Source organism: Oryzias latipes, chromosome 17, assembly GCF_002234675.1.
Source record: "Oryzias latipes chromosome 17, ASM223467v1".
Taxonomy (NCBI): domain Eukaryota; kingdom Metazoa; phylum Chordata; class Actinopteri; order Beloniformes; family Adrianichthyidae; genus Oryzias; species Oryzias latipes.
Window position 1 is genome coordinate 28,738,856 of NC_019875.2, and position 26,576 is coordinate 28,765,431.

The window sequence follows — 26,576 nt, forward strand, 5'->3', positions numbered from 1 at the left end:
GTGACCCGACACTCACCAGTGAACAGGACCACTGCTGCATTATCCACATGGTCTTCAAAGCCGAGTACCCCTCACATCTGGTAAACGGGCCTGCAGCTGTGTGGCGTTCGCTAAACCATGTCTGAGGTCAGAGGTCCTTAGGTTCTGGTCATGGTTGTGGTCGGTCGTTGGCAGGTCTCCACTCCTGGGACTGTCCCAAACTCTGTCAGTAGTTCTGTGAGACAAGTTCACCTGCAACATCTGACTGTCTACCAACCTGACGGCGCTATGGCCAGGTGACGCTGCTCGTCTGCTTAGCGGCGTTGTGTCTTCATGTCTGTTTGAAGGATGAACTAGAGCAGGGGTGGGCAATTCCAGGCCTCGAGAGCCGGTGTGTCTGCATGATTTCCAGATAGTCTTGCCCTACTCATGGCTGATTACCTGGTTCAGGTGTGTCCAGCCAATTAGAACATGCCAGAGCAGGGTATGCTGGAAAACATGCAGGAATGCGGCCCTCAGTGCCCACCTCTGAACTAGAGACAACTTACTGGCTAAATCAGCTTTTTATCCCCACAGAAAGTTGACAAAGATGCCACGTTTTTCAGATTTTTTTTTGTTTTGGTTTTGGCCCCAAAAAGTAAGATAGACTGTACACAGTGAGACCATAACGTGGTAAACACAACGTGAGTTGTTTCTATCACCCCAATACAAACAACACCATGTTTACGACATCCACTAGGTTTCTTCACAATGTCCCAAACTTATTGTGTGTAGTGTAGAGAGTGAGGACGTTCAGATGAAGAGCAGGTCTGGCTGTCACTCTGCTGCAGCCTCTTTATTGTGAGGCAGAGAAAATAAGCAACCCAAGACGTGCTGTTTTATCAGGGTTCCAGGAGGGTTTTGGAAGCTGCAGAGTTATGATTTCATACTCAGTTTCTCTGCTTCCAGGGATTTTCACAGCAGTCAGATGAGATTTCTCTCAGCTGAGAGTGAACCCAAAAAGAAGCATAACGAACCTAAACCAGCACCTATTTTCTATGGTTGAAAAGCCTGAGGCGTTCAGTGGCAACTGTCAAGCATCAATTAATTAGGTTTAATTAGAGAAGCTACAGATTAGCTCACGTTCACCATCTGCCCGCCTCAGGGCAATTCTCCCGCAGCTAAACTTGGCGGATAAAGTGGTAAAGGCAAATATTTGAATGTTTGTTTTGCTGTGATGCTGCACACTCACATGTATTTTTATGAGAAAGACCAATAAAAACACATGCATGAGTCTTATTGCTCTGCTCTCTTACCTTTCCTGACCAGGGCCCCTGGTGGATGCCAGCCATATTCACTTGCCAGAGCATGCAGTCTCCATGGCATCCCAATGGGTTACTCAGTAAACAACTAAAGGTAAATGAATGGAGCGTTTTAATCCAGCAGGAATCCCTTTCTGGGTTTCTCAGCCTGTCACGTCCTGTTTCCAAGTGGAACGCCTTGTTCTCAGGTGTGAGTCATGTGACTCTGATGATCATGAGCCCTCAGGTCTTACAGGTGACTTAGCCTTAGAATTTCCCTCATTTGGAAATGCATCCGTTTTTGTTTTTACTTCATAGTACTGTAGCAAATTGAGAAAGCGGCCAAAAATGAAAGTGGCCCTGGGACAGACTGGTGACCGGTTGTGGGTGTACCCCGTCTTTGCCCAACAGTAGCTCCGGCGACCCTGTGACCCCTAAAAGGATTCAGTGGGATGGGAAGATGGATGGATGCAATTAAGACTGAGTGCAGCATTGTGTGGCACTACCCACTACCGCCAGCACACTTTTGAACTGCCCTAACTGGCTGGGTGGCGTCTTCGGGCCCCTCACACTCCTCCACCCACCCTGGTCAAAACTGTACAAGACAAATTCTAAAAAAAATGACCAATCCTAACCCTCAAAATGCAGATTTTCCATTGGTTATATCTGTATAGCAACCCTTTTATGTTTTGGTCGTCTGGGGGTGACGAACAAATGTATGTACTTTTTATAAGAATCAGCTAAATTGAATTTTTTGATTTCCTTTTTATTAACCACGCCCACATTACAAAGAAGTTCATATCATATGTAGTGTTGTTTTGACAACAATTCATGGATCTAATTTTCACAATAGTCCGGTGAAAAATGGGCGAGAAATAGGGGGATGGCACTTTTGTGAGCTCGCCACGCTAACAACCTTTTATAATCTACAAACTTTTAAACCAACATGTTTTTTCTTACCAGGTAGCTTCCCAGTGATGATTTCAATTTGTAGCTGGTACTAGTGATTGTTTTTTTGGGGGGGAAATTCAAGATGGTGACCTCTTTTTGAAGTCAAAGGTCAAAAAATCTTCAGTTGTGTTTGTAGGCTTAACCTGGTGTGTGTGTGTTTGTGAAGATTGCCTGAACTAAAGAATTTTTTTTCGGATATTTTGCGAAACTGCCGGAATTCACCCTTAGCAACATAATGGTTGCCACACTGTGGGTCCTGTGGCCATCCCATAATAATTTAAAGACGTCCTTTTGATGTCCCTGATGTGTCTTTTGGTTGCATTAGTGGATTTTATAAGAAAAAAACAAAAAGAATTTGAGCCCAAGAAGAATTTGGCCCCGTTCATTTTTTTGATGGTTTTGCCTGCTATGATGTCATCATTTTTTGGGGGAGGTCGTTCATTGTATACCAAATTCATCTTCACCGGGTACTGCTGTAGTTGCGTGCACATTTGGGTGAGTTTTTGAGTGTGTGGCAGGGGCAAAATATTTGCTCAAACGAGCAGTAAGAAAGATGAATTGCAAAACCAATCTGGTCCTTCAGTTCAGGACGGCTGCGGGACGTGAATATTGGAAATAATCGGCATCTTTGGTGTCGGCTGGTACCTTCGCCTCGATTTTTTCACAGAGACCAGCTGCTTGTTCGGTCTAATCATTTCTATTGGTGACTGGACAATCTGTCTACAGGATACTGTGAGTCATAGACGAATGAATGAGATCCTCTTGGCTCAAACTGTGTAGCTCTGAGTTGTCCGGTTATGTCAGCCCGCGAAGTTCTGAGCATCTGTCCTGCAAATCAGACTGAGGAGGATTCTAAGGATAATAATGATATGAACATTTGAATTTAAAGAAAGTGAATGCAGGTGGGATTAAATTTACTTCCTCCCACTTCATTTCAAGCCATTGATATCTTGAGAGGAAGCAATCAAACAACATTTCAAATGCAGGATTAAACCAATTTAAATGCAAACCTTTTTAAAAGTATTCCAGTTTATTCAGCAAACATGGAATATTCTTGAAGACCTTTCAGAGGACGAAATTCATGGCCTTCAGTTGCAGATCAGGTCTTTAACATTATTATTAGACTGTCCTTTTCACTGTAAATCAAAATGATGGTCTTTGTTGGGTAAAAACTCACAATGACGTATCAAACCAACGTGGCCATACTTTGTGGACGTGGAGTAGATTTAGGATCCGTGCGCCCTGAGAGAAGAGGATCTCGGGGAAACACTGCCACCTTGTGGATTTCTAAGAAAGCCGATGTGTTTTGCCTTTTTCAGATCAAAGAACATGTGTATAACATGTTACATAACATGGTTGTATGTATTTCCATGTATTTGACCGAGAAATGTAACTGACGAAGTTGATCAAAGCACCAACAAAGGGAACGAGCTTCATCTGACTATAATCTGGCTCTGGGCTCCAGGCACGCGATTTTAGGGTGAAATGACAAATATTGGCTGCAAAGTGCCATGATTTTGCAGCGTGAAGGTAAACGCACGCGGACTGCATTGATTGTGTCGTGCGCTCTGCAGGGCTGCTCTCATGATGCTGCCAAGCAGCGCTGCGCTGTGTGAGAAATCAAAGCGCAGGCGTCGAGTCGGGAGGGAGCCCATCCTGCGCAGACTAGGTATCTTTACTGTACATGGCCATTGATGCTGCTGGATACATGAAGCCCCTGGTGTCAACAGGAATGGCGACAGCGGTGGATCTAACATGTCGCTGTTTTTCTGCGTGATACCGAAACATCCTTTTTTTGGCGTTTTCTGACATTTTCTTGAATTTGGCCCGAATCTGCTGTGACAGCTGGCCCGATGGTTTTCATTTGACACACAGAGCTGACGGGCGGCTTCCTGATAAACACTCGACTCAAGCAAGTGGGTCATTATGACCTTAGTATCCGCCAGTAAAAGAAAGCCATCGGATTGTGTTTACGCGGCAGCTCTCTGGTTGCACATTCTGCTTTGGATTTCGCGTTCCGTGTCCGGAGAGGCGCATCGGCAGTTCAGCGTCGAGGTAAGATGATGGCCTTCCCTCCCCGCGAGCATCATTGACCGAGCTCGCATCCTCCGCATCCTCAGCCTCAGCACCCAAATCCTCTGCTGGCTCCGCGCGCATCCTGCTGTTTGTCAGCAGAAATCTGTCATCACAGAGGCGCAGAAATTCTCATTTCTGGGGTTTTGTTTTGCTGCTTCTGTACCTCAACCCAGATAGGATGCACCCTGAGCGGCTTTTGTCCTCATAAATTGGCCAGCAGAAGAAGGTTTTAGTAGCATTATTTTTGACAGCTTGTCATATGTCTTACGCAACATCATTTGATGAAGATTAAACGTGTACGCATTGCATAATAGGATTCCTTAATTTGAATCTCATTAATTGCTGCTGTCTCCTCCATCCTCAGCACAAAATGCCCCCCCTGACCACCATAAAGAAATAGCTTCAGAGAGATGTTACACACACACACGCATCATTATACAATTTAATGGCTCAGTGAAATCTGCCCAGTATCTGTCTGGGATCTGTGTCTTTGAACCAACTCGCCTTGCAGATTCACAGATGCAGCACGCCCTCAGGACCAGGGAGAAGGGGATAAACAAGGCGTTAGGCTGAGCCGGGGGGGGGGGGGGGGGGGGGGGGGGCAGGGAGGACGGCTCATCAGATTGGTTGGCTGGAGCAGAGACTGCATATGATAGGGAGGTCAGCTGGATGGGACGCAGACAGCTGTGCAGATTGGAAATACCCTCTGGGCCTCCAGTGTCTGATTTCTCTGACTTAAGGTGACTTCACCTGAAGATTTGCATCCGACCGCAGCGTGCCTTTGTGGTTCAGGGCTGTAAATCCTCCACACGTGAGCCCTGTCTGAGCTGCAGGAGCGACGTTAACAGCTGGAAATGCTAGTTAATCCAATCATTTCAAGAAACTTTTAAACTTTGTTCTGCAAAGTAAAATCCAAAAGATCATGATTCAAAATCTGTGCAATTTCTGCAAAACTGAAAACTGCAAGGTGCAGTCCTGCATGATTTAATTAATTGATTTACTTTTCAGTCATAAGTTAAAAGCTGAGATGGGAGGATTTTAATGTTGTTGTTTGTTTTACCGTCAAAGAGAAAAGCTGAATGAAACACCACTACGTCAAAGGTTTTATTTTGTTTTCTGTAGTGAAAGTAACGGAACTGATAACAGCCGCTGTGACAAAATCACAGGCAAACTGATTGTGTTAAATAGTTTGAGGGCAGTTGGAATACATTTGTAGATACTTGATTCAGAAAAATTGTGCCTCTGTGCGGCATTTCTGGAAACAAAAAAGAAATAAAGAGAGAAATGCAGGTTTGTTTTAGAATGCACAACTGATGTTTTACATGGATAGAAACTTATATGAATCATAGGGAGAGACTGCAATGCAGGGCTTGAATTTATAATCATAATTTTTTTTAAATCTTTTTCTATTTGGATGTCAAAATTGACATTTTGTTTTCAGTTTTCTTAATGCTGTTTCCGTTGATGAAGCGTCAAAACAGGAAAAGCCTGTTTATATCTCCCTGGAGGTTGATTTATCAGGATTAATGTTTTCAAAATAAAAGCATCCTTTTAAGCAGCGACTAGAGGTTTGACTCTCAGTTCAAATGACTTGCGAGTGTCCTGAATTGAGTAAATGGTACATTTGGTTATTTATTATATATTTGTAAAAATCAAACTCTATAGGGACAACTTCTCCTCTCTGTTTTGAGAGTTGTGCCAAGAAGTGAAAAGCGAGCATTTTCTTTTGAAAGAGCCACACAAACTGCAGCTCTGCAGAGACACAGCACAGAACACATTTTAATTTAAATTTAGAACTGTGTGTTTTTTAGTCACTTTAAACAAATGCATAAATTGTCTCAACACTGTAAGTAAATAAACGCTGTAAATAAATAAATCTAGCTTCATTTCTGCATTCAGAATGTATTATTTATTGCTTAATGACATTGCTCCAGGCTTAGTTTAAGCCAGGAGTCTGCAACCTTTAACACTGAAAGAGCCATTTGGTTCAGTTCCTTACAGACAAAGCACAGCAAAAGCGGCAAAACCACACCTCACAGTATTTATGTTTCTGTGACCATGAAGCCATTTGTTCACAACTCTAACTTTGAATATCTACAAAATTACCTTACGAATAGCATATGAAATTACTATATGTAACAATTGTAATTTGCTTTGAAAACAGCTTATAAAGTTAATTAAAAAAACACAAGCATTCTAGTGATTATGTCAAAGATGTGAAAATGATAAGACAAAAAAGAGTCATTGAGTCTACTCTGTTGCACTCACATTGTTTTCTTGGTATCAAAAATAAACGGGACAACTTTGGTTTAGGACATATACTGTATATGAATTTATTAAAAATGTATTTTTTTATGTATGTTAATGTAAACATGGAGGACTTTAACCTCTGAACTAGAAGTGTAAAGAACTGAACCAAGACACTGCTGTGCAGCAGAAGATAAGAATATGTGCTTTAAACGGTTTAGCATCATTTTGCTGTTATTTGATATGTGCATTTTGGAGGAGTTGATAAAACACATCCTGTTTCTGGATTTAGTGTAATGTCAGCAGTGGTAAAAAAAAAGGAGAGAAAAAACCCACATAGTTTATTTTGCTAGTAATAAATCGTCTCAGTTTAAAAATATAAATATCAATAAAAAACCATACCAACAAAAAATTAATCTAAAATGCATGTCAATTATTTATTTAGATTATTATTCTTCAAAGCCAAAGAGCCCGAATGGGTGGTTAAAAGGGCTACAGAGGATCCAAAAGTTTCATTTAGCTTATACCAGAGGTATAGGCTCAGTGAAAGGGTTTCCACCAATCTTACTTGCTTATTAAAAAGAAAAAAAAAAAAAAGAAAAAAAAACCTTTTTACGATTTTTTTTGTTTTTTGTTGTTGTTTCTATCAAACCAAAACAAAACTGTGACCCAAATATGGAGGTTTGAACAAAACCGTCTGGTGCAAACTCCAAAAAAACGTAACATTTTCTACAGATTTTTTCTGTTAAACAACTGACGGGGACGACTGACCTTCGCCTGTGGGCGTTAATGGCCGTGCCAAGAACAGAGAAAAACAAACAAAACAAAGCGGGCATCTAATGTGTTTAATAGCCATCAGGGCATTAATCTGCAAATCCTCATTACACGCAATGTATTTGTGGGAACTGGGATCTTTGTAATTGTGTCTAACTTTCAGTAAATGTCATCTCAATCAAAATTAAAACAGTTTTAGCTGGAAAAAAATAGAGAGTAGTGCTTTAATAAGCCCATGTAAAAGCTTTGGCACATGCACAACTGGGTGCATTTGGTGCACGACGCTGAAGTAGAGGGGCAGTTCCTCCCTAAATTCCCCCCGTAGATTCACCCCTGTCTGTGAATAAAGTACACTCTGTGACAAAGGAATGTTCTTTGCACTGAAGGTTCTCTAGGAGATGCAGCTTTTCAATGCTTCCTTTCTGTTATCGCACAGCAGATTCTCCGTTTGCAGTCGGAGGAAAATGTTTGGCACAAATTCATATATCAACGGGTTTTCTAACTGGAACATTTCTAAATGTAGAATCTTTTCTCTTTTGAGTTTGATTTTTGTCGGACGACCATCCTCTTTGTTTTGCAGGGATGGCTACAGAGGTATGGCTACCTTTCCCGCACAGAACCGGGAATGTCTGTCCAGCGCTCGGCCCAAACCATGCACTCAGCCATCGCTGCCATGCAGCGCGTCTACGGTCTCAATGTCACAGGGACGCTGGATGAGAAAACCATGGAGTGAGTAACTGCACATGTAATCAGGCTGTTAGCTCCCCAGTGTCTGCTCGTATATTTTCACCACCTACTGATGAGAAATGCTGCTTCATGTTAGTGAAGATAAAAATGTTTATTTAACCTTCCCCACCACGACCTCACCTAAAGCAGTCCCAGGTGAAGGGTTTAACACTTTTCCCTCTTCTCATTTTTGCATGGTGATGCAGTGATATCACATTAAGGTGAGAATTAATGCTTTGCCTTTGTATGGTGTCTGTTCTGTAGTTGTGCTACCTGATGTGGTTCGAAACACAAGCAGTTTGCAGTAGTTTAGCACTACTTTGCATCCTCTACTCTGCCGCTCTGACTCGTCAGGAAGAGAACTGCTGAGTTCACTTCACTGCTTTGTGTTGTCTCGTGTTAGAAACTCCTGATTCAGACCGTCGGTCGGTCCAGGCGGTTCAAGCCTCTCCTCCCTCTCGTCTCTTCTCAGATGGATGCAAAAACCACGCTGCGGAGTTCCGGACAAAGTCAAGAGTGCCACGAGGTCACGGAAGCGGAGATACGCATTGACCGGGCAGAAGTGGCAGAGAACGCACATCACCTACAGGTGAGGAGCAGAGGAGGCAGTTGCCATGGAAACTATTGAACCAGGGCTCCGTCTCTGATAAGTCGGTGTTAATTTCTCAGGCGTGGCCCCATCTCTCGTGTGGGATGGCGTGTTCGTTTGTTGTCATAGGGACTGATCTAACACGTCACCGGCGGTGTGGAAGATAAAAATATAGTGCCAGTGAATGTTCTCACAGATAAACAGGTCAATTACTCGGGTACTGGATCTTCTTTGCGCCGCATGTAAACAATTCTAGAGTTCGGATAGGGTACATTTCCATAACTTCTTTTAATTCTTTCCCTTTCATAAAACAGTACTTTAGCCTGGGAGTTAGGGCTGAAGGCTCCTCTACCTTAATCTCTGCAGAATTATTAAAACCCGTATCTTATCTGACACGATTAAGCCCAGAATTTCAATAGATTCTGAGGAGAAACAATAAATGGGCCGGCAGCACGGCTGCAAATTGACAGGTTACAGCAGTAATAGATGACAACGCTGCCAATTTATTCAAATCCTTCCTTCCTTCCTCCCTGAATTTGAATTGATGAGTCACCTTTCCTAATGGAATGTCAATCAGTGCTGCTGCTGCTGCTGCTGCTGCACTTTATCCATGAAAATGAGTGGAGGGAGAGGAAGAAGATGTCCCTCTCCACTCTGCCTGCCAGACGCTGATAAGAGCGTTGCGGTAAAGGTTCAGCCGAAGCTGCTGGGCTTTAAATAGTTGTGTCAAGTACAACATTTTTCTTCACTGTTGCCTCATTCTGAAAAAGACAAGCTCATTCAAAATTAATCAGATAACAAGTTGTTGGATGGAGTTTGTTCGCATTTTAAATGATGTAATTGTCTTTTCATGCTCCTGTTGGAGAGCATTTCCATCTCTGAGCAACAAATTGACAGGAATTTTTTTCCCCCTCAAGCATAAAAAATGTCACACCAAAGGTCGGTGCCCGGCAGACTCATGACGCCATCAGGCGGGCCTTCGATGTGTGGCAGGGTGTTACCCCCCTACGTTTTGAGGCAGTGCCCTACATTGCCCTGGAGACGGGGAGGCGGGACGTGGACATCACCATCATCTTCGCCTCAGGTTTTCACGGTGACAGCTCACCGTTCGATGGGGAGGGAGGATTCCTCGCTCACGCCTACTTCCCAGGCCCAGGCATAGGAGGGGACACACACTTTGACTTAGACGAGCCTTGGACCCTCGGGAACTCCCACCATGATGGTAAGAAAGCAGTGGAGGTCCTAAACGTCCACTATGATCATCTTTCAATCTATCTTCAAAGCTCTCCCAGTGAATTTTCATGAGGATTATGCCGTTTTTAGCCACAAAAAAACCTGTGTAGTTTTTCCAGGACGTAGTTTCTGCAGAGTGACAGTAGTTCCTTAGAAATTTGCCTCTGAGTTGTAGGCGGGACCGTTGGCGAGAAGCAAGCCCCCCCCCCCATTCCCGTTGTTGAGAGCTCGGATCAGGGGGCCTGTGGCCGTCCAGCATATGTCAAACATGTGGTATTTTTCCATTTTTTGTCATCTGCTCCTGAATCTTAACAATTTGAAATGCTCAGAAGAAACGCAAATTTGAGCTTAATTCTTTTTGGAAAATGTCCGTCATCATCAAAAAAATGCCACAAAATCATGTTTAAAACACTTTTTTTTATCACAGTGGGTCTTTAACTGGTCAGGTTAGGAGTGTAATGATTAGACACCGCTCCACGGTGGAGTGGCCGTAACCGCCATCGCGTTTCATCAAGAAAACTCTTTAACACCGGAGATGTCACCGGTGACTCCTACATATCACACATCCTCTTTGACACGCTGTAAATCTTTGATCATTTACGACGAGAATCAGCTGATTGTGACACAGAGAAAAGCAGCTCTTCATTTAGGCATAAAAAGTTGCATTTCAGTGCTTGTGACAGAATCGGATGGAATTACATTTTATTGCATAAACGGCTGAAGAGTTACGACTCGGCGCGTCACGCTGAAATACACCTGCGATGTTCTTAAAGCTGCCGTGCCAACCACTAATGTAAATCCGCCATGCTAGCAAAGTAAACAAAAAACAAACACATTTGGAGAAATGAGGAACAGAATAAGAGCCTTCGACTTCAAAATAAAAGAAATCTGCATTTAACAGACAAAAAAACAGAAGTCTTTCCTCCACCAATTATAATAATAGTAAATAATATTCAGCAACTGGCTGTCTGATGTTCTGAAGATGCTGTTAATAAAGTTGCACTAACGGTGGATGGACGTTTTGTATTATTTAAAAAAAACAGCTTCAGGGATCATTTTTATACGTCGCTCCTTAAAAGTCAGATGAGGCTGAAGTTGGCGTCCGGTTTTCTAGCTTCGATTTTGACAGAACTTCATGAGTTATATCATATGTATAAAAATCTAGTGTAGAAATCAGGTTTAAAGCAGGTGCAGATAATTTACAGAGGATGAAGATTACCTTTACCCTTACAAGTTAACAGAAACTGGAGGCCAAAAAAATGTATATATTTTGACGCCTACTTCAGCTTCGTACCGGACGGTCTCTGAAAATGTTGTCTGACAGTAAACCGGTCTGTGGCCTGAAAAAGGTTGGAGATCACTTTCTGCAGAGGACTAAGAAGGGGATAGAAAGGATGGAGGGAAGAAAAATGTAGTGCTAAAAAAAAAATGGAGGAACGCCAAGAAAAGAGCAGTCATCTGGAGGAATAGATAAGGAAAGATTGAAAGCAGATCATTGGAATCCAGATGGCTTGGCAGGAGGGCCTTATCATAGAGATGGTATCACGGGGCAGAAAGAGGGACGCTTAGGCAAAAACAAAGAATGTTGAGACGTCTTTGATGCACTTATGCTCTGTAAAGATGTATCACCCATCTGTCAGAGCATTATTTATTTTTTTATGATAAGCTCTTTAGATGACAGGATCGAAAGCCCTGCTATTTTCAGACATTGGTTGCTGGCAAATGATTATGGTTGTTCAGTTATATTGACATTTTATTTAGCTCAGTGGTTCAAGTAGGGCAGCCTTAAAAATGGAAATAAAACACCTTGCTGAGCCATGCAACGAAGCGCGCTTTAATTATTCCATCTGCACCGCACTCTCAACACCTCCATCAGGCTGCTTCATTGGTATCAACACGCTAATATTCTTCCGTCTGAAGGTGAGGAGGGTCAGAGCGACCTGCCACCCTTCAGCTCCTTTCATACATTCACTTTTTTCTTTTCTCTAATGATTATAGTCTGAGACTCCCGAGTCAGACGCAAGTTCAAGTCCCCCGTGTGACATCCCATGGCTATCCATTTGGCGTGCTGAGGCTGATTGTGAGAGCTCCTGTCTCCACGTGTGCTTCAAGAAGGCTGTGCCGTCTTTAATGGGTTCTCACAGCAGAGCGAGTGTTAACTGTTGCAAGCTGACATGTGCACTAATGGTAGCTCCGGCCTGTCTCTGGGGAGTCCTCATGGGGAATTTCTTTTGGTTCAGTGGAAGAGGCTGGGAGGGTCAGATAAATGGGGGGGTTGGAGGAAAGACTGGATGTTGCACCGTAAAGGGCGGCATCCTCCCGAGGACAGCTCCAGACACAGGCTGATCTCAGATGGGGTATTTTGTTGTAAATCAAGTTGACAGCAGAGCTGAAAACCAGAAATGCCAGCTGTGGCCCTTTTATTTTATTTTGTTTTGTTTGGGGGGGGGGGGGGGGGGTTGCATTGTTGAATGTGCAATGAAGCAGGCACACAGTGCTTATCTTAATGGAGAAGAGATAATGAAGTGCTCTTGTTACACAGTTGACTTCCAGCAAACCTTAATTACAACTTTTTGCACCTCATTGCCTTGAAGGAGGTTACGTCTGGACTGGAGAGGAGTAATTGTTTGGAATATATATTTATCGTCAATCATTCATGCAGGGATTTGTCAGAAAAAGAAAAAAAAAAAAAGGAAGGCAAAGGTACCAAAGCAGTCCCAGAGACTAGGTCATCATTTTGCTGCACCTTTGAGACATTTTTTTAAAATCTGCAAGTGTACATTTTTTAGATTTCCTTGGCAACAGGGATTTTTGTTAACCACGCCCACATTGCTAATATATTCATATCATTTGTCAAATGGATTTATGGAGCCGGTTTAGCTCATGCTGGTCTGCGGCGCCTTCCGTCCGTGAAACCAGGGTTCGAATCCGGGCTGCTCCCTATTCCCTTCTCTGCTTCTGTGCCGGTCCCAAGCCCGGATAAATTGAGAGGGTTGCGTCAGGAAGGGCATCCGGCGTAAAACATTGCCAAGTTAACCATGCGACTCATCCTCGACTGAGAGGTCGTTTTGCTGTGGCGACCCCTGATGGGAAAAGCCGAAAGAGAAAGAAGATTTGTCAAATGGATTTATGTGTTGAAATTTTCCCCACTATTACGGTAAAAAGAAATTGTGCCACCAACACAAAAACGTCACTTTTGCGAGCTTGTCCAGCTGACGTGGTTGTGGACTTAACCTGGTGCCGTTTCATGAAGATTCATGAAGATTGCTCCAAAAAGAGTTTTGTTTTTCCCATATTGTGAGAAGATGTTTGTCCTTCTACAATGTCATAATTTATTGGAAGTGTGTGTGTGTGTGGGGGGGGGGTGTTGCTCCATATGCCCAAAATTCATTTTCACCAGGTACTAGGTGTGTGCACCTTTTTGGGGGGTTTTGAGGTTGTGGTGGAGTGAAATGTTTGTTTAAAGAAGCATTAAGACAGAAAATTTGCAAAAACAATCTGGTACTTCAGTCCTGGACAGCTGCAGGACAGAATTAAGAATGAAAGATTAGTTTTATAATCAATCAAAGTTGTCAAAGTTTCTGGGGAGATGAAAATAATGAAGTAGATGTACACTGACGTAAACCGAGGGCTTTTTTCTATAAGCTACAATTCATTTTCCTTGTGGCCTATTAGATCTTGCACACAGTCCTTTTTGTCCCACTTTAATACAACATTTACCATTAAAGATACATTCTTGATGCATCTTTCTTCTGCCTTCCAGGTAATGATCTGTTTTTGGTTGCGGTTCATGAGCTGGGGCACGCCCTCGGCCTGGAGCACTCCAACGACCCCACCGCCATCATGGCCCCCTTCTATCAGTACATGGACACAGAAAACTTCAAACTACCTCACGATGACCTGCAGGGCATCCAGAAAATCTATGGTACTGATGCCGAAAAGAGTGAAAAATTCTATTGATCTTGAAACGCTGAACAACAAAGCTGTGAAAATGAGTCACTGTTGCCGCTTGTGCCAGTCATGATGAGCAGTAACAAGCATTTGTCAGCCGGTAGAGAAGTGAGGCAGCCTGTGTTATCCAAAGACACATGACTCCACCTCCAATCTGCTAAAGAGATGAAAACAGTCACCAAAACAGAAAACAGAAAAAAACAGACAAAGATGACTTCAGAGAAAAGCTGCTGACATGTCTCTGTGTTTGTAGGACCACCAGACAGAGCTCCACATCCCACTAAGCCCCCTCCCACGGCCCCGCCGCCTTGCTTCCACCCGCCTTCAGATCCACGGAAACACGACCGCCACACCAGACCCCCTCTCCCCCCACAGGGAGCCAAACCTTACGACCCCAACGCAAAACCTAACATCTGCGACGGAGGCTTCAACACTCTGGCCATCCTCCGACAGGAGCTCTTCGTTTTCAAGGTACCGCAGCTCCTTCAGCTCAGCAAGACCTCATTCCGCTCGGGGATGTTGATAAGAGGGATGATGGCGCGGCTCTGTCACTTTCACAGGACCATTGGTTTTGGAGGGTGCGGGATAACTCCGTCGTCCCTGGTTACCCCATGCAGATCAACCTCTTCTGGAAAGGCCTGCCTGCCAAGATCGATGCTGTGTACGAAAACAGCGAGGGGAAGTTTGTCTTTTTCAAAGGTACCAAAGCAGTCCCAGAGACTAGGTCATCATTTTGCTGCACCTTTGAGACATTTTTTTAGTTTGAGGTTCTTGGGACATAAAGGGGAGGCAGTGATGGATATTTTAAATCTACTTAAAGTTTGAATTGTTTGGATACATCCAAAACATGAGTGCAGGACCACCGCAAAATCTAAATCAAAGCTGAAAAACCTTTTTTGACCCGCCCTCTTTAGCTGAGAAGAACCCGTCCCTCACTCACTCTCCCCTCCAAAATGGCAGCTTTTCTGTTGGTTTTATCTCCATAGCAACCATAGGACGAACGAACAGGACAAAAGTGTAGGTTTCCCTGGCAACGGAGGTTTTTTTTTGTTTACCACGCCCACATTGATTGATATGATATTGTTTTGTTCAGCTTCCATGTTAACGTTGTTTAAAATTTACAACAATTACAACATTTTTCCCAATTAGCTTCCCAATGATGCTGGAAGTGATAGAGATAGGAGGCAATTCGTCCTTTGAAGGAGATTTTTGTTTGAATTTAAGATGGGAGACTCTTCCCAAGGTCAAAGTTCAACGAAGTTTCAGTAGTGGTTGTAGCTTTAGACTGGCGGCGTGTGTGTGTGTGAAATTTCGGGAAGATCTCTTTAACCAAAGAATATTGCCAACTTTCACACTTTGCCACGACACGTGTTAAGTCGCAGGTCCAGTGGCCATCCCATAATAATTTTAAAAACTCCTTCTGATTGTCCCTGACATGTTCCATAAGTAGATTTTATACTTTTCTTTTGACCTCCTTAAAAGATTTTCGCCCCATTTTTTTTCTTTTTTTGATGGTTTGATGGTACAGAAGAGTACAGCGGCTCTTCTGTACCGAGGAGAACTGGTGCAGAACCCATAAAGCCAGTCGTCGATCGAGCAGATTAACATGACATCTGTCAAGCAGCAGGATCAGCGAGACTCGTGCTTCATTTATTCACTCAGAGGGACTTTACCATTTGAGTATTGATGTGAGAATGTCCGCCCAGCTGCTGCACCCCCCCCAGTGCTTCCCTTCCCCTGTGATTCGGCTGAATTAAATGGCACAATCGCCAAAAGGAATTAAACAACTCAAGCGTCAGCAGAGTTCTGAGCATCAGTGTTGGGTTTTTTGATGACATGATTGTTTCTGCAGTGTGTTCATGTTTGAGCCTGTTCTGATTCTAATTGGGATTTGTCTTTCAGGAAATCGTTATTGGGTGTTCAAGGACACAATCCTCCAGCCCTCTTACCCTCAAGACATCTCTCTGTTCGGTATCGGCATGCCCAAACAGGACATCGAGACGGCTGTTTGGTGGGAAGACGTTGCCAAAACCTACTTCTTCAAAGGAGACAGGTCTTTATTCATTTGTTGGTTTATTCATTACTTGTCTTGTCCACCAGCTGAGAGCTGAAGGCCTCTTGCGTTGCACATATTTGCACATGTCACCTTCCTGTGGTGTCCCCTAAAGGCAGAAGCAAAAAAACAAATAGGAAGATCCACACAGTGGATCAAATGCATTTCAATCTCTGTCCTCTAAAATCCCATCAAGTACATTTTTATTCGGGAATTAGTCAACTATTATACTATGAAGTATTTGTTTGAGGTACCTTTGAAGCTTTCAAACTAGACTTTTCTTGTAAAGTCTTATTTTTCTTCATAAATAAATCAGACATCAGACAGAAATCTGTTGTTCATTTATGTTCGTCACAGGCATCATACTCTATGAGAGTATGTCAATGTGACTCACAAATTCATCTGTCACGATATATCATATCCTGAAAGGCCGGTGGACCCTGTTGTGGGAGCTGACAAAAATTTTAGTCATCCTGAAACTCATGATGCCCCATTCTGACGAACACAGCAATCTGTCCCAAGCAGTGTTGGAGACAGATGGTCTGTGAGTCCATCACTGTGACATCAGTGTTGGAGAGGAATGCCAATAAAATCGATTTAATAAAAGCTGTCTGCATGTTCAAACCATTCAAATTTAACATCTTTAACAAAACAGAAACGTTGTGGAAAATCTGTTGAAAAAAACACGAGTTTACATCTAGGCTGCCGGTATGTCCAAATTCCTTCACCACTCACCATAAAGTGCGCTATCTAGTGCCTTCGCCATTTCGTAGTGCTGTCCGAATCTACACTTCCCAAATCCAGTGCCCTAGAAATTTCCCAGAAGTCTCTGTGAAAAACCAGTGTGCATCGATGCTCACTAGATCGTCGAATATAGGCCGCAATCCATTTTTTTGCAAAAAAGTTGTATGTAATGTAATGTAATTGTTTTAATAAACCATCAACGTTTCCATCTTCAGAAGTCCGTAAATTCATAAATAGTCGTTGCAAAACGCTCACATCAATTAGATTTTCACTCTGTGAAATCGATGACGTCATATTCACCGTTGGAAAAACTAAGGAGTGAGCACGGTGTCTGAATTACTTTTAAAATGAAACGTTTTGACAACCAACAACACTTTCAAATGTTTTGAGAGCTAAAAGAAGAAAAACCACAAGTTTGCTAATAGAAAGTGATGTTGTTTACTCAAAGCTCATATTATGAAAACTAAATTTCCCTTTGTGGGATTAATAAAGTATCACTGATTGATTGATTGATTGATTGATTGATTGATTGATTGATTGATTGATTGATTGATTGATTGATTGATTGATTGATTGATTGATTGATTGATTGATTGATTGATTGATTGATTGATTGATTGAAGCACAACCAAATGTTTTATCACTTCAATCAGCCTTTTATACATCAGTTTTGTCTCCTTATTTTTAAAATAAGTGAATATTTTAAGTGCGGCAACATAAGAAAAATTATAAGAAGCCTTTTATTTTGTTTTTGTTGTCCAAGGGGTGAAAAGACTTCCTTTTACAACTCGGACTGCCTGAGTTATAAAAAAGCCATGAAACAGAACCAGTTTACACTCAACACAACATCCAAAAATAAAGGAGTTTAAGAACAAAGAATAAGAATTTAAACCCCGCCCCTGTGAGCTACTCTCATTGGCTAACATCTGCTACACCTCACAGCCGCCCCAAAAATCTACCAAGTTCAGGAGAAAAAACACTTTGCGACTTTTATGTTGGTTTTATCGCCATAGCAACCCTTTTGTTTTTTTTGGTTGCCCTTGGGTGACGAACCGGTTTATGTAATTTTTTGAAGAATTGGAAAAAAGTTCATATTTGGATTACCTTAGCAACAGAGGTTTTTGTGTAAACCACGCCCACATTCCTAATATGTTCATATCGTATGTCATGTTGCTTTGTTTCGTTTGATGCAACGATTTGAGTATTAAATTTTTGTAACATTCCAAGAAAAAAAACGTGCAAGCAACATGGGAACGCCACTTTTGCTATCTCACCGCGCTAACGCTGTTCAAAATCTGCAAACTTTAAAAACCAACATATTCCCTCAAGCAACTTCCCAATGACGCTTGAGAAGTTAAGAGGCAATAGATTGGAGTTAACCACGCCCACATTGGAGGAATTTAAATTTGTAGAAGGTACTGGTGATTTTTAAATTTGAATTGTGGGGAGCAATTGTTTAGGGAATTGAGATTATATTTGAACCAAATGGGTGTTCCTACATGAGAGTGTGTGTTGCATGTTTTCATATGTTTCTCAGTATATTTTTGCATCCTATCTTTCCTTTCAAAGAATATGTCTGAAATAAAACATCACCATCATCGTCAACATTGACAATTTAAGGCAAAACCCAACTTAAATGTTTCTCAACTCAATAAAAAAACAGTCACAGTGATTATTTTCTAGCAGAACACAAATCAATGAAAAAAACCAACATAGGCTCAGAAAGCTGCATGAAAACACTGAATAATGTAAAAAATAGTTGGGAACACACAAGCCCCTCACAAGAAATTAACAGAAAAAAGCAAAGCGTGTTCATGCAAAACAAAACCTTTTTGGAAAACACTTCTGTCAGAGGAAACTCAACGCTGTAATAAACAGAACCAACAAAAAAGAGTATTGCACCTGAGCGGGATCAGGAAACATGATAGAAAGTTATTGCTTCGCTATGAGAGGTTTTCTTTCTTAAAACATGCACTTTGGTTCTTTACATCATCAGAATTATTTATTGGTAACCAGAAGGGGGGAAAAAAGCAAATCTGACTTAATTTAAGATTCCTCAAAAAGGTTCAAGTGCAATTCAATTCAATTTTATTTAAATAGCCCAAATTCACAACAACAGTCGTCTCAATTGGCTTCGCAAGTCTTGTAAGGTAACCATACAATCAAAAAGGATCATAAATGCATAGAATTGAAGAGGATAATACTAAAACTTTAACTAAACAGACTAAACTAAACTGGACTTCCCTGCCCTTAGACCATCATTGGCGGTAAGGAAAAACTCCTAAAAAAAACGGATTCCGCAAAAAATGAAGAAACCTCAAGGGTGTCCACATGAAGGAGGGATTTCCCCCCCCCCCCCCCCCCCCCCCCCCCCCAGGACGGACAGGCGATGTACCAGACCAGAGTTCTTAGAGAAGAATAGAGAAAAATTAACAGTACATGAATCACACTGCACCAAACAGAGGCATGGAGAAGTAAATGATGAATAATGATCAAGAATAGAGGAGAGAGGAAGGTAGAAGTAGATGAGAAAAGAGGACAGAACCCCAGTAAACCATAGTTTCCCCAGCTTCAACTTCTAGCAGCCTATTAACAATTTTATTGTTATTGTTTAGTTTAATTTAAACAAATTAACATTAAGTTAAATAATCTCTGAGTACTAAGTAGTCTGACAATAAGCCTGTCCAAAGAGGAATGTTTTCAGTCTAACTTTGAATGTAGAAACTGAGTCAGCCTCTCTTCCATGAGCTGGGAGTTTATTCCATAAACAGGGGCTTGGTGGCTAAACGCTCTACCTCCAATCGTACTTTTACTAATTCTAGGAACCACAAGCAGTCCTGCATTTAGTGAGTGAAGTGTTCTGTTTGGGTGGTAAGGCACTATGAGGTCTTAAAAATAGGATGGGGCCATTCCATGTAAGGCCTTATAGGTTAACAGGAGGATCTTGAACTTGATTCTAGAATCAACTGGGATCCAGTGAAGCGAAACTAACACAGGAGTGATGTGATCTCTTCTGCTAGTTCCTGCTAACAATCTAGCTGCTGCGCTCTGAACAAGCTGGATACTTCTTAAGGAACTCTTAGGACACGCTGCTAACAAAGAGTTACAGTAATCCAGTCTAGATGGATGAGTTTTTCAGCATCACTCTTAGAAAGTATATCTCTGATCTTAGCTATATTTCACAGGTGAAAAAATTCAGTTTTGCATGCCTGAGATATATGTGAGCCTTAAATGATAATAAAGTTAATAAAGCAATAAAGTTGTTTTTTTCTGTAATTTTCCAGATACTGGAGGTACAATGAGGACACAAGGATGATGGACCCAGGTTACCCCAAATCAATCTCCATCTGGAAGGGCCTCCCCGACTCGCCACAGGGAGCTTTTGTAGATAAGACCAATGGTATGGAGTATTGTCCTTTAACCCTACACTGATAAAGATGCCCTTTACAAAAAGAAAGAGTAGGATACACAAGTTAAATCATATTAAGTGAACAAATGGAAGTAGTGAAATTAGTAGAATTTGATTTTTTTTTTAAAGTGTTGGGATCTCCTGCTCTTAAATTAGCGATAAACATGAATAGTTTTTTAAACAACAGTCCAACTATCTTCATTTCTAGACTATAATCATCTCAAAATAAGACTAGAACAATGCATTTAAAGATTAATCTTGAAAAATTCAATTAAATAAAAACTTCCCAGTTTCCCTAAGTCGAGCAAGTGTGTTTCTTGAAACACTCAGCATTCAACAATAGAGCTTCTGCTTGTAAATATTATGCAACGTAGTAAAAACTTATTTTATTACAGATAATACAGATTACAGATTGCATAAATTAAATGTTTTCAAGATTAAATACTAGATATTTAATATTTATTGTCTGAAAACAGATTGTTACGTTTCTCTAAACAGTTACTGGTGAGCTAGTTTTGAGGGTCTAATACAATAATTAAACTAGAAACCCAAAAAATACTTGGGGAGTTTTTGTGTTATTGCAGTATAGGTAGACATTTCAAGCAATGTTTATCATGAAAATGTTTAAGAAATGGTTATCATTTTCTTTGAAATCAGTTTTTTGTTTGGTTGGAGAAATGATCCAAAGACCATGACGTTAATGAGACACTTAAAAGAGGTTTATTAGGTGAGGATTTACATTATTTTTCAGTCATAAAGACATTTCATCTGCATACTTTGGTCAGTATATTACATGCTTTAGAGCTTTGTGGTTGCTTGAAATGAGACCGTCAATGACAGAATTTAATGGCAGAATATAATAAGTCATTTATGACTTATATTCTGTTATTAGTTAAGGGAAAACACTCAGCATCGTGTTTGAGTAAATTTATCTAACAAACCAACCTTTAAACCGAAGGAGGCTTGTTTTATTTTGAAAGGCTTATAGTTTGTTTTTTTCTTCTGATAATTGTTTTTTAATTGCTGGTTTGCCCCAAAATGGTCAAATATAAAAACAAAGTAAATAAAAAAAGAGGTATACTGATTTTTTTTCAATTTTTTTTCAATTTTATTTGTATAGCCCGAAATCACAACAACAGTCGTCTCGATAGGCTTTGTGCGGATACATGTAGGGTAAAACATAAAATAAAAAGGATCATGAGTACAAACAGTTCAATAGAAAAATTCTAAACTAAACTAATTAAACTAAACTAATCAAACCAGACATTCAGGATTTATTGTCTTCAAACAAGTCATTACAAAATACTGAAACGTCAGTTTTGTCTAATGTCAAGTGCAAAACTGTATTTAACTGTGTTTTTTACTGGCATCCAGGGTTTACCTACTTTTACAAGGGGAAGGAGTACTGGAAGTTCAACAACAATCTGCTTCGTGTTGAGCCCGGCTACCCCAGGTCCATTCTGAGGGACTTCATGGGATGCGACGGTTACCCTGCCGACCCCAACTGGGACTGGAGTCCCCCAGCGGCAGAGGAGCGGCACTACGACAACGGTGACGTTGACGTGGTCATCAAACTGGACAGCACAGGCGGTACGGAGAAAGCGGTGGCCATCGCCATCCCCTGCGTTCTGGCGCTGTGCATGATGGTCCTCCTTTACACCATTTTCCAGTTCAGGAGGAAGAGCACACAGCGCCACATACTGTACTGCAAGCGCTCTATGCAGGAGTGGGTCTAAGGTCCTAAAGGAGAGAGTAGGAAGCTCTGATTAAGGTCTAGATTTTGCTTAAAGCCCTATAACTGGAGACACTATAGGAGGATACAGCACAGGTTTGCCATGTTGGCAGGTTGAGAAGCAAGCAGAGTCAGCAGAACTCACATGAAGACGGGGCCACGCCTCCTTTGTCCAACCAATATGTATGTATCTACTTTGACCCACTCAATTAAGTTGGACAGAATTACGCTTCTGTAAGTGGGACCTCTGTCTATTCCCATCTCTGCACGCCGCTTCAAAAGCTCTCAGCATTAACTTCAGAGGACAAATTAGGATCCTTACTTTCCTTAATGAAATCCTCCATAGCTGTTCTTTCTTTTTTTTTCTTCTTCTTCTTTTTTTTTTTTAAAGTTTTGACCCCTGTAAAATCATTCATGTGGAGGAGCTGTACACGAACCAAATATAACCTTTTCTTCCAAAGAGGATTACCGCTCGGTTTGGATGTTTTTCCTCAGCGGATCACGCTCTGATTTTCTTCATTTGCTCTGTCATTTTTTGGGGGGAAGGATGCAGCATTTAGCAAAAGCGAGGAACCTGAGGCTCTTGTGGCAGTTTGTTTTCTAAAGACAAGAGGGCCAAAATCCCTCTCTGCAATATTGATGAGACGGCCTTAAATAATCCCAGATTATGCTGGTGTTGACGTTGGATCCTCAGTGACACAGTCAGAAAAGAAAACGCCGTGTGAAGTCTGTAATTACTGCCCACAGTTTGATCCGCAACAGGCGCGCCGCTCTTGGAAAATGTCAGCTGCCAAATATCAGCTTTCATTAACTGCCTCACCAGAGAGACAAAAGGGTGGCTAGTTGTGTGTCTGTGTGTGGGTGTGTGTGTGTGTGCGTTTGTATTGTGCGGATGTAAAAGACAGAATACTCGCTTTAATGGGTGTGTAGTGTCATGTTTGAAACGGCTTCTGTTTTTCTTGATAAGTTTACTCAGAAACTCTCCAGAGAGCGGCTTCGCTTTAACAGCTTTTTAATTCACATTTTTTTGGTGTTTTTTATTTAAAAAAGTGTTTTGGATCATTGTTTTCACGCACAACGCCACCCAGAGGAAGAAGAACGCCATCTACGCCTCTTTCTGATCTGGAAGAATGTCACGCTTCACAAAGGTGATTCCATCCTTTCCCTGCAGTTTTTGATCAATAGCATCTCTGTACAGAAGACTGCATGTCCAAACAGAAGCAGGAAATTATCACTGATATATCCAAACTTTCTTTGAGTGAATTTGGGAATTTGAGGAGCAGAGCTGTACCAGTAGAGCCTGTGGGTTCAGTAATAGAACCAGGCTGCTTTATGCACTGTAACTACAACTAACCCTTATGCAAACGCAATCCTGAGCTGAAAGTATGGGACGCTAAACAAATGACATGTGGATTCATTCACTGGGTTTTAGGAAAAGCAGCACAGTGACCAGAATCTGACATTTGTGTTCTGAGCCACGACGTGTGGCAGATGCCTGGACACATTTTATGGGGAAAAGATGGCGGCACTAGGGAACTTGGGAGTCAGATCAGGCCGAACAAAGCCAGACATTATTAATTTTTCAGTTGCTGTTTTACTTTGTGTTGCATCACGCAGCTTTGGTACTAATGAAACGCCGTCTTTAAAAGCGTCGTGTGGCTTTCTCAGATCTTGTTAACAGCTCTGTTTGTACTTATGAAGATGTTTACGCTCACAAGCTTCTTTAAAAGGAACCGGGAGCTCATCCTTAACAACTTGATCATCTATGGAGGTTGTTTCCATGTCACAGTGTGAGTAGTTTTACACCAAAAAGATAAATAAATATGTGAGAAATATGTTAACATTTTATGAGAATAAAGTTGTAAAATTAGGCAAAAAAATTTCAGCAATTTATGAGAAATAAATCATATAACAATTTATAGGAATATATTTGTAAAATTATTAGATGATTTATGATAATAATGTCATTACATACATAGTCAAAACAACGATGGGAATAAAGTCTCAGATTTATAATCAAAATGTCATAATTTCACAAGAATAGATTTTTACATTTTGAGAAAAAATGTAACAATTTATGAACTTTAAGTCAAACAATCAACATAAAGTCACCAATTCACAAGAAAATAGTCGTAAAATTATGAGGAAAAAGTCAAACTTTTACAAGAATAAAAGACAAAGTCGTAATTTTACAATAATTGAGTTGATATGAGAAAAAAGAAAAAACGCAATCTAAAAATTAAATTTATGACTTTGTTTTTGTAAGATTACATTTTTTTAAATGTAAAAAAAATATTTTACATTTTTCTACCTAGATCCCATAAAATTATAATTTCTTTTCATAATTTTATGGTGTTGTTTGTTCTTGTTAAATTATGATTTTTTTCTCGATTTCCTTTTTTACGGTGGCCCTAATGTTAAGTCATACAATTTACTTAAAGGACTATAAAAAGTAAAGGAAAATTACGTCAGCCAAACACCAAAGTATCAAACCAGAAACAGCAAAGAGCATGAATATCTGCACAAATGTTTTGCTTTTAATGGTTTGGTTTTTACTTTTTGAACATTTCATGCATCTTTTTTCATTTTCTGTTATAAAATACATTTGAATGTACTTTTAGACTATTTTGACTACAGATGAAAAAGGCTTTTTAATGAACACATGTTGGCACATGTAGAGTAATGTTTATGCAAGTTTGGCAGCATCATTGACTCAAAAACCTCCACAAAACTATGAAACAGCACTCATGTACCTGCTAAACTAGCTGGTGAGTGTAAACACCACATTGCTTTTTAATTGCTTTTCTGTCCGCTGTTCAGGAACCGTAATCCAATCTTCCATTTTTCTAAGACACCAGATATTTAAAACGTTTCTGTCTGAAAGCATTGTTCGACTCCTTGGGCTGAGGTGCTTGTGGGAAGGTCGCTGTTAAATCAAGACGCCATTCCATCCCTTTTGTTGACGACAAATCGCTCTCGCTCCAGTCATCTTTGCGGTGAAATGCCTGATCAGCCTCGTAGAGCCCCGATCCAAGCATCGACAGAGTCAAGATCTGGCCTGACCTTGTGGTGTCGGTCTTCAATATCAAAACTCTAAGACCGGTGGAAGCAGGAGCCACTTTCATTTGCGGGCGCGCCGTGCACATCGGCCCACGTCGATCCGTGACCACTGTAATTTAAAGGCTGAGGCGGACGCCTCCGGCTTGGTGTCGTGCGTGATGTTGTATCAGTGTGCGTGTTTGTGGTGAGGGTGTGACAGCTCAGAGATGGAGAACTGAACAAGGCCCCATAGGCGAGTGGATAATGTATTTATTGCTGTAGTTACCCCTGTGTGCTCAGATTTCATTGCATTGTACTGAAAACAACAAGCTGTCAATAAAGTGGGTTTAAAAATGCAATATTTTCTTCAAGTCTCACTGCTACAGAGTAATACCACTCCCTCCTGTTAGAACAGAGGCAGTTTGTTTTGTGTTTTTCCATCTTCTGAAGAAGCAAACCCGACGTTGAAGGTGACGGACATCCATGGTCTCAAACAAACATCTGTGGACCACAGGAAGCTTTCAACACATCGATGACACGGACCCCGTTTGTCTCCAGACTTCTGTTTGTGTGTGTGTGTTTTTTGTCTGCCTTGACACTTGCTGCTAAGCATTAGGGCTAAATTGGAGTCTTATCAAAAGACACAGAGAGATCACACCGAAAGACAAGGAGGAAAGAGGAGATGAAGAGCACTCTAGATCTTCTACAGACATGTGAAACACATTCTCTGAGGCACCATGTACAAGAGGTTCACTTGTGTAAATAATGTACAAGCCGGGCTGTATACTCTGCTTTGGACACTTTTGTTTTTGATCCACCGACTCCATGGAGAAAGAAAATACCGTCTGTTGTAAATAAAACGAGTGCATATTCATTACGTTTGACTGTTGTTGTCCTTTTGTCGAACGTTAAATTGATTCTCAGAGTTCAGCCAAAGCCGGGTGGGTGTCCCAAGAGAAATGGTCAGATGTGCCGTGGGATGTGACTCCATTTCACCTAATTGGCCTAAAGACATTTAGAAGAATAAGCTTTAATGTCATTGTGACATGGTACGTGCACAAAGAACTGCCAGAAAGGGTCATTTCAGTCAGACAAGAGTAAACAACATAACACAATGTCATAGTTGGTTTAAGGCAAGTATAAACGCAGCACAGAAAGATAAAAAATGCCATACCCTCATGCCAGTCCACTTATTGCACATCTTGTGAGTGTGTGGATGTTAGTTGAGTGTGTTGGTGGTTGTGGGATAGAAAGCGTTTTTTAGTCTGTTTGTTCATGTTCCGATTGCTGTGTACTGCCGTCCTGAAGCCGGTAACAGTCCAAATAGAGTGTCCCCTGGGTAGGGTGTGTTCCTGAGTTGTGCAGGATATTGCCAAGAAATCAGCTCCAAAAAGGTCCAAGTTCCACACTGATTGGATGGATTATAAAATACCCTGAAGTACTTTTTTATATGCATTTATTTAAATCTTATTCAACACACTGATCATAATGACTGTGCCGTGTTTTTATCACAACTTTGGCTGATTGCTATTTTCAATTCGATGCTGATTACTTTAAGCATAAAATATTCTATACCAACTACTGGCCATTTCTTATTGGTGTTTTTTTTCCCCTAAGATTATTATTTGCTATCCTGAAAATAAATACCATCAAACACTGTCCAGATATCAACTTAACTGTGCAAGATTTAAAATACAAACCCCGTAACTCACCTAATGACCAAAACTATCCAGAAATGACACAAGCACTTTTATTTTTCCATTTATTTGAAATTGACAAATTCAATTTCAGAC

General features: G+C 41.2%; 1 protein-coding gene across 2 annotated transcripts; it reads left to right on the forward strand.

Annotated features, from left to right (window-relative positions):
• Positions 1-3,651: 3,651 nt before the first annotated feature.
• On the forward strand, positions 3,652-25,660 carry LOC101156684 (matrix metalloproteinase-16). Of its 2 annotated transcripts, XM_011487032.3 has the most exons (11): positions 3,653-4,265; positions 7,888-8,036; positions 8,240-8,254; positions 8,506-8,622; positions 9,540-9,844; positions 13,619-13,780; positions 14,060-14,277; positions 14,367-14,505; positions 15,709-15,859; positions 19,888-20,003; positions 21,387-25,660. In XM_011487032.3, exons 1-11 carry the CDS (start codon positions 4,137-4,139, stop codon positions 21,746-21,748), a joined length of 1,863 nt encoding a protein of 620 aa, XP_011485334.1. In that variant the 5' UTR covers positions 3,653-4,136; the 3' UTR covers positions 21,749-25,660. The 2 variants fall into 2 exon arrangements, with proteins under 2 accessions (XP_004079542.1, XP_011485334.1); XM_004079494.4 differs by lacking the exon at positions 8,240-8,254 and having other exon boundaries at positions 3,652-4,265.
• The last annotated feature ends 916 nt before the right edge of the window (positions 25,661-26,576 follow it).

Bases quoted from the DNA above. Each gene is read 5' to 3' on its own strand.
- LOC101156684 (XM_011487032.3), top strand. From the start codon at position 4,137: ATGACCTTAGTATCCGCCAGTAAAAGAAAGCCATCGGATTGTGTTTAC. The intron at 13,781-14,059 runs GTACTGATGCCG...CTGTGTTTGTAG, and splicing joins GGGCATCCAGAAAATCTATG to GACCACCAGACAGAGCTCCA. The intron at 14,278-14,366 runs GTACCGCAGCTC...TCACTTTCACAG, and splicing joins AGGAGCTCTTCGTTTTCAAG to GACCATTGGTTTTGGAGGGT.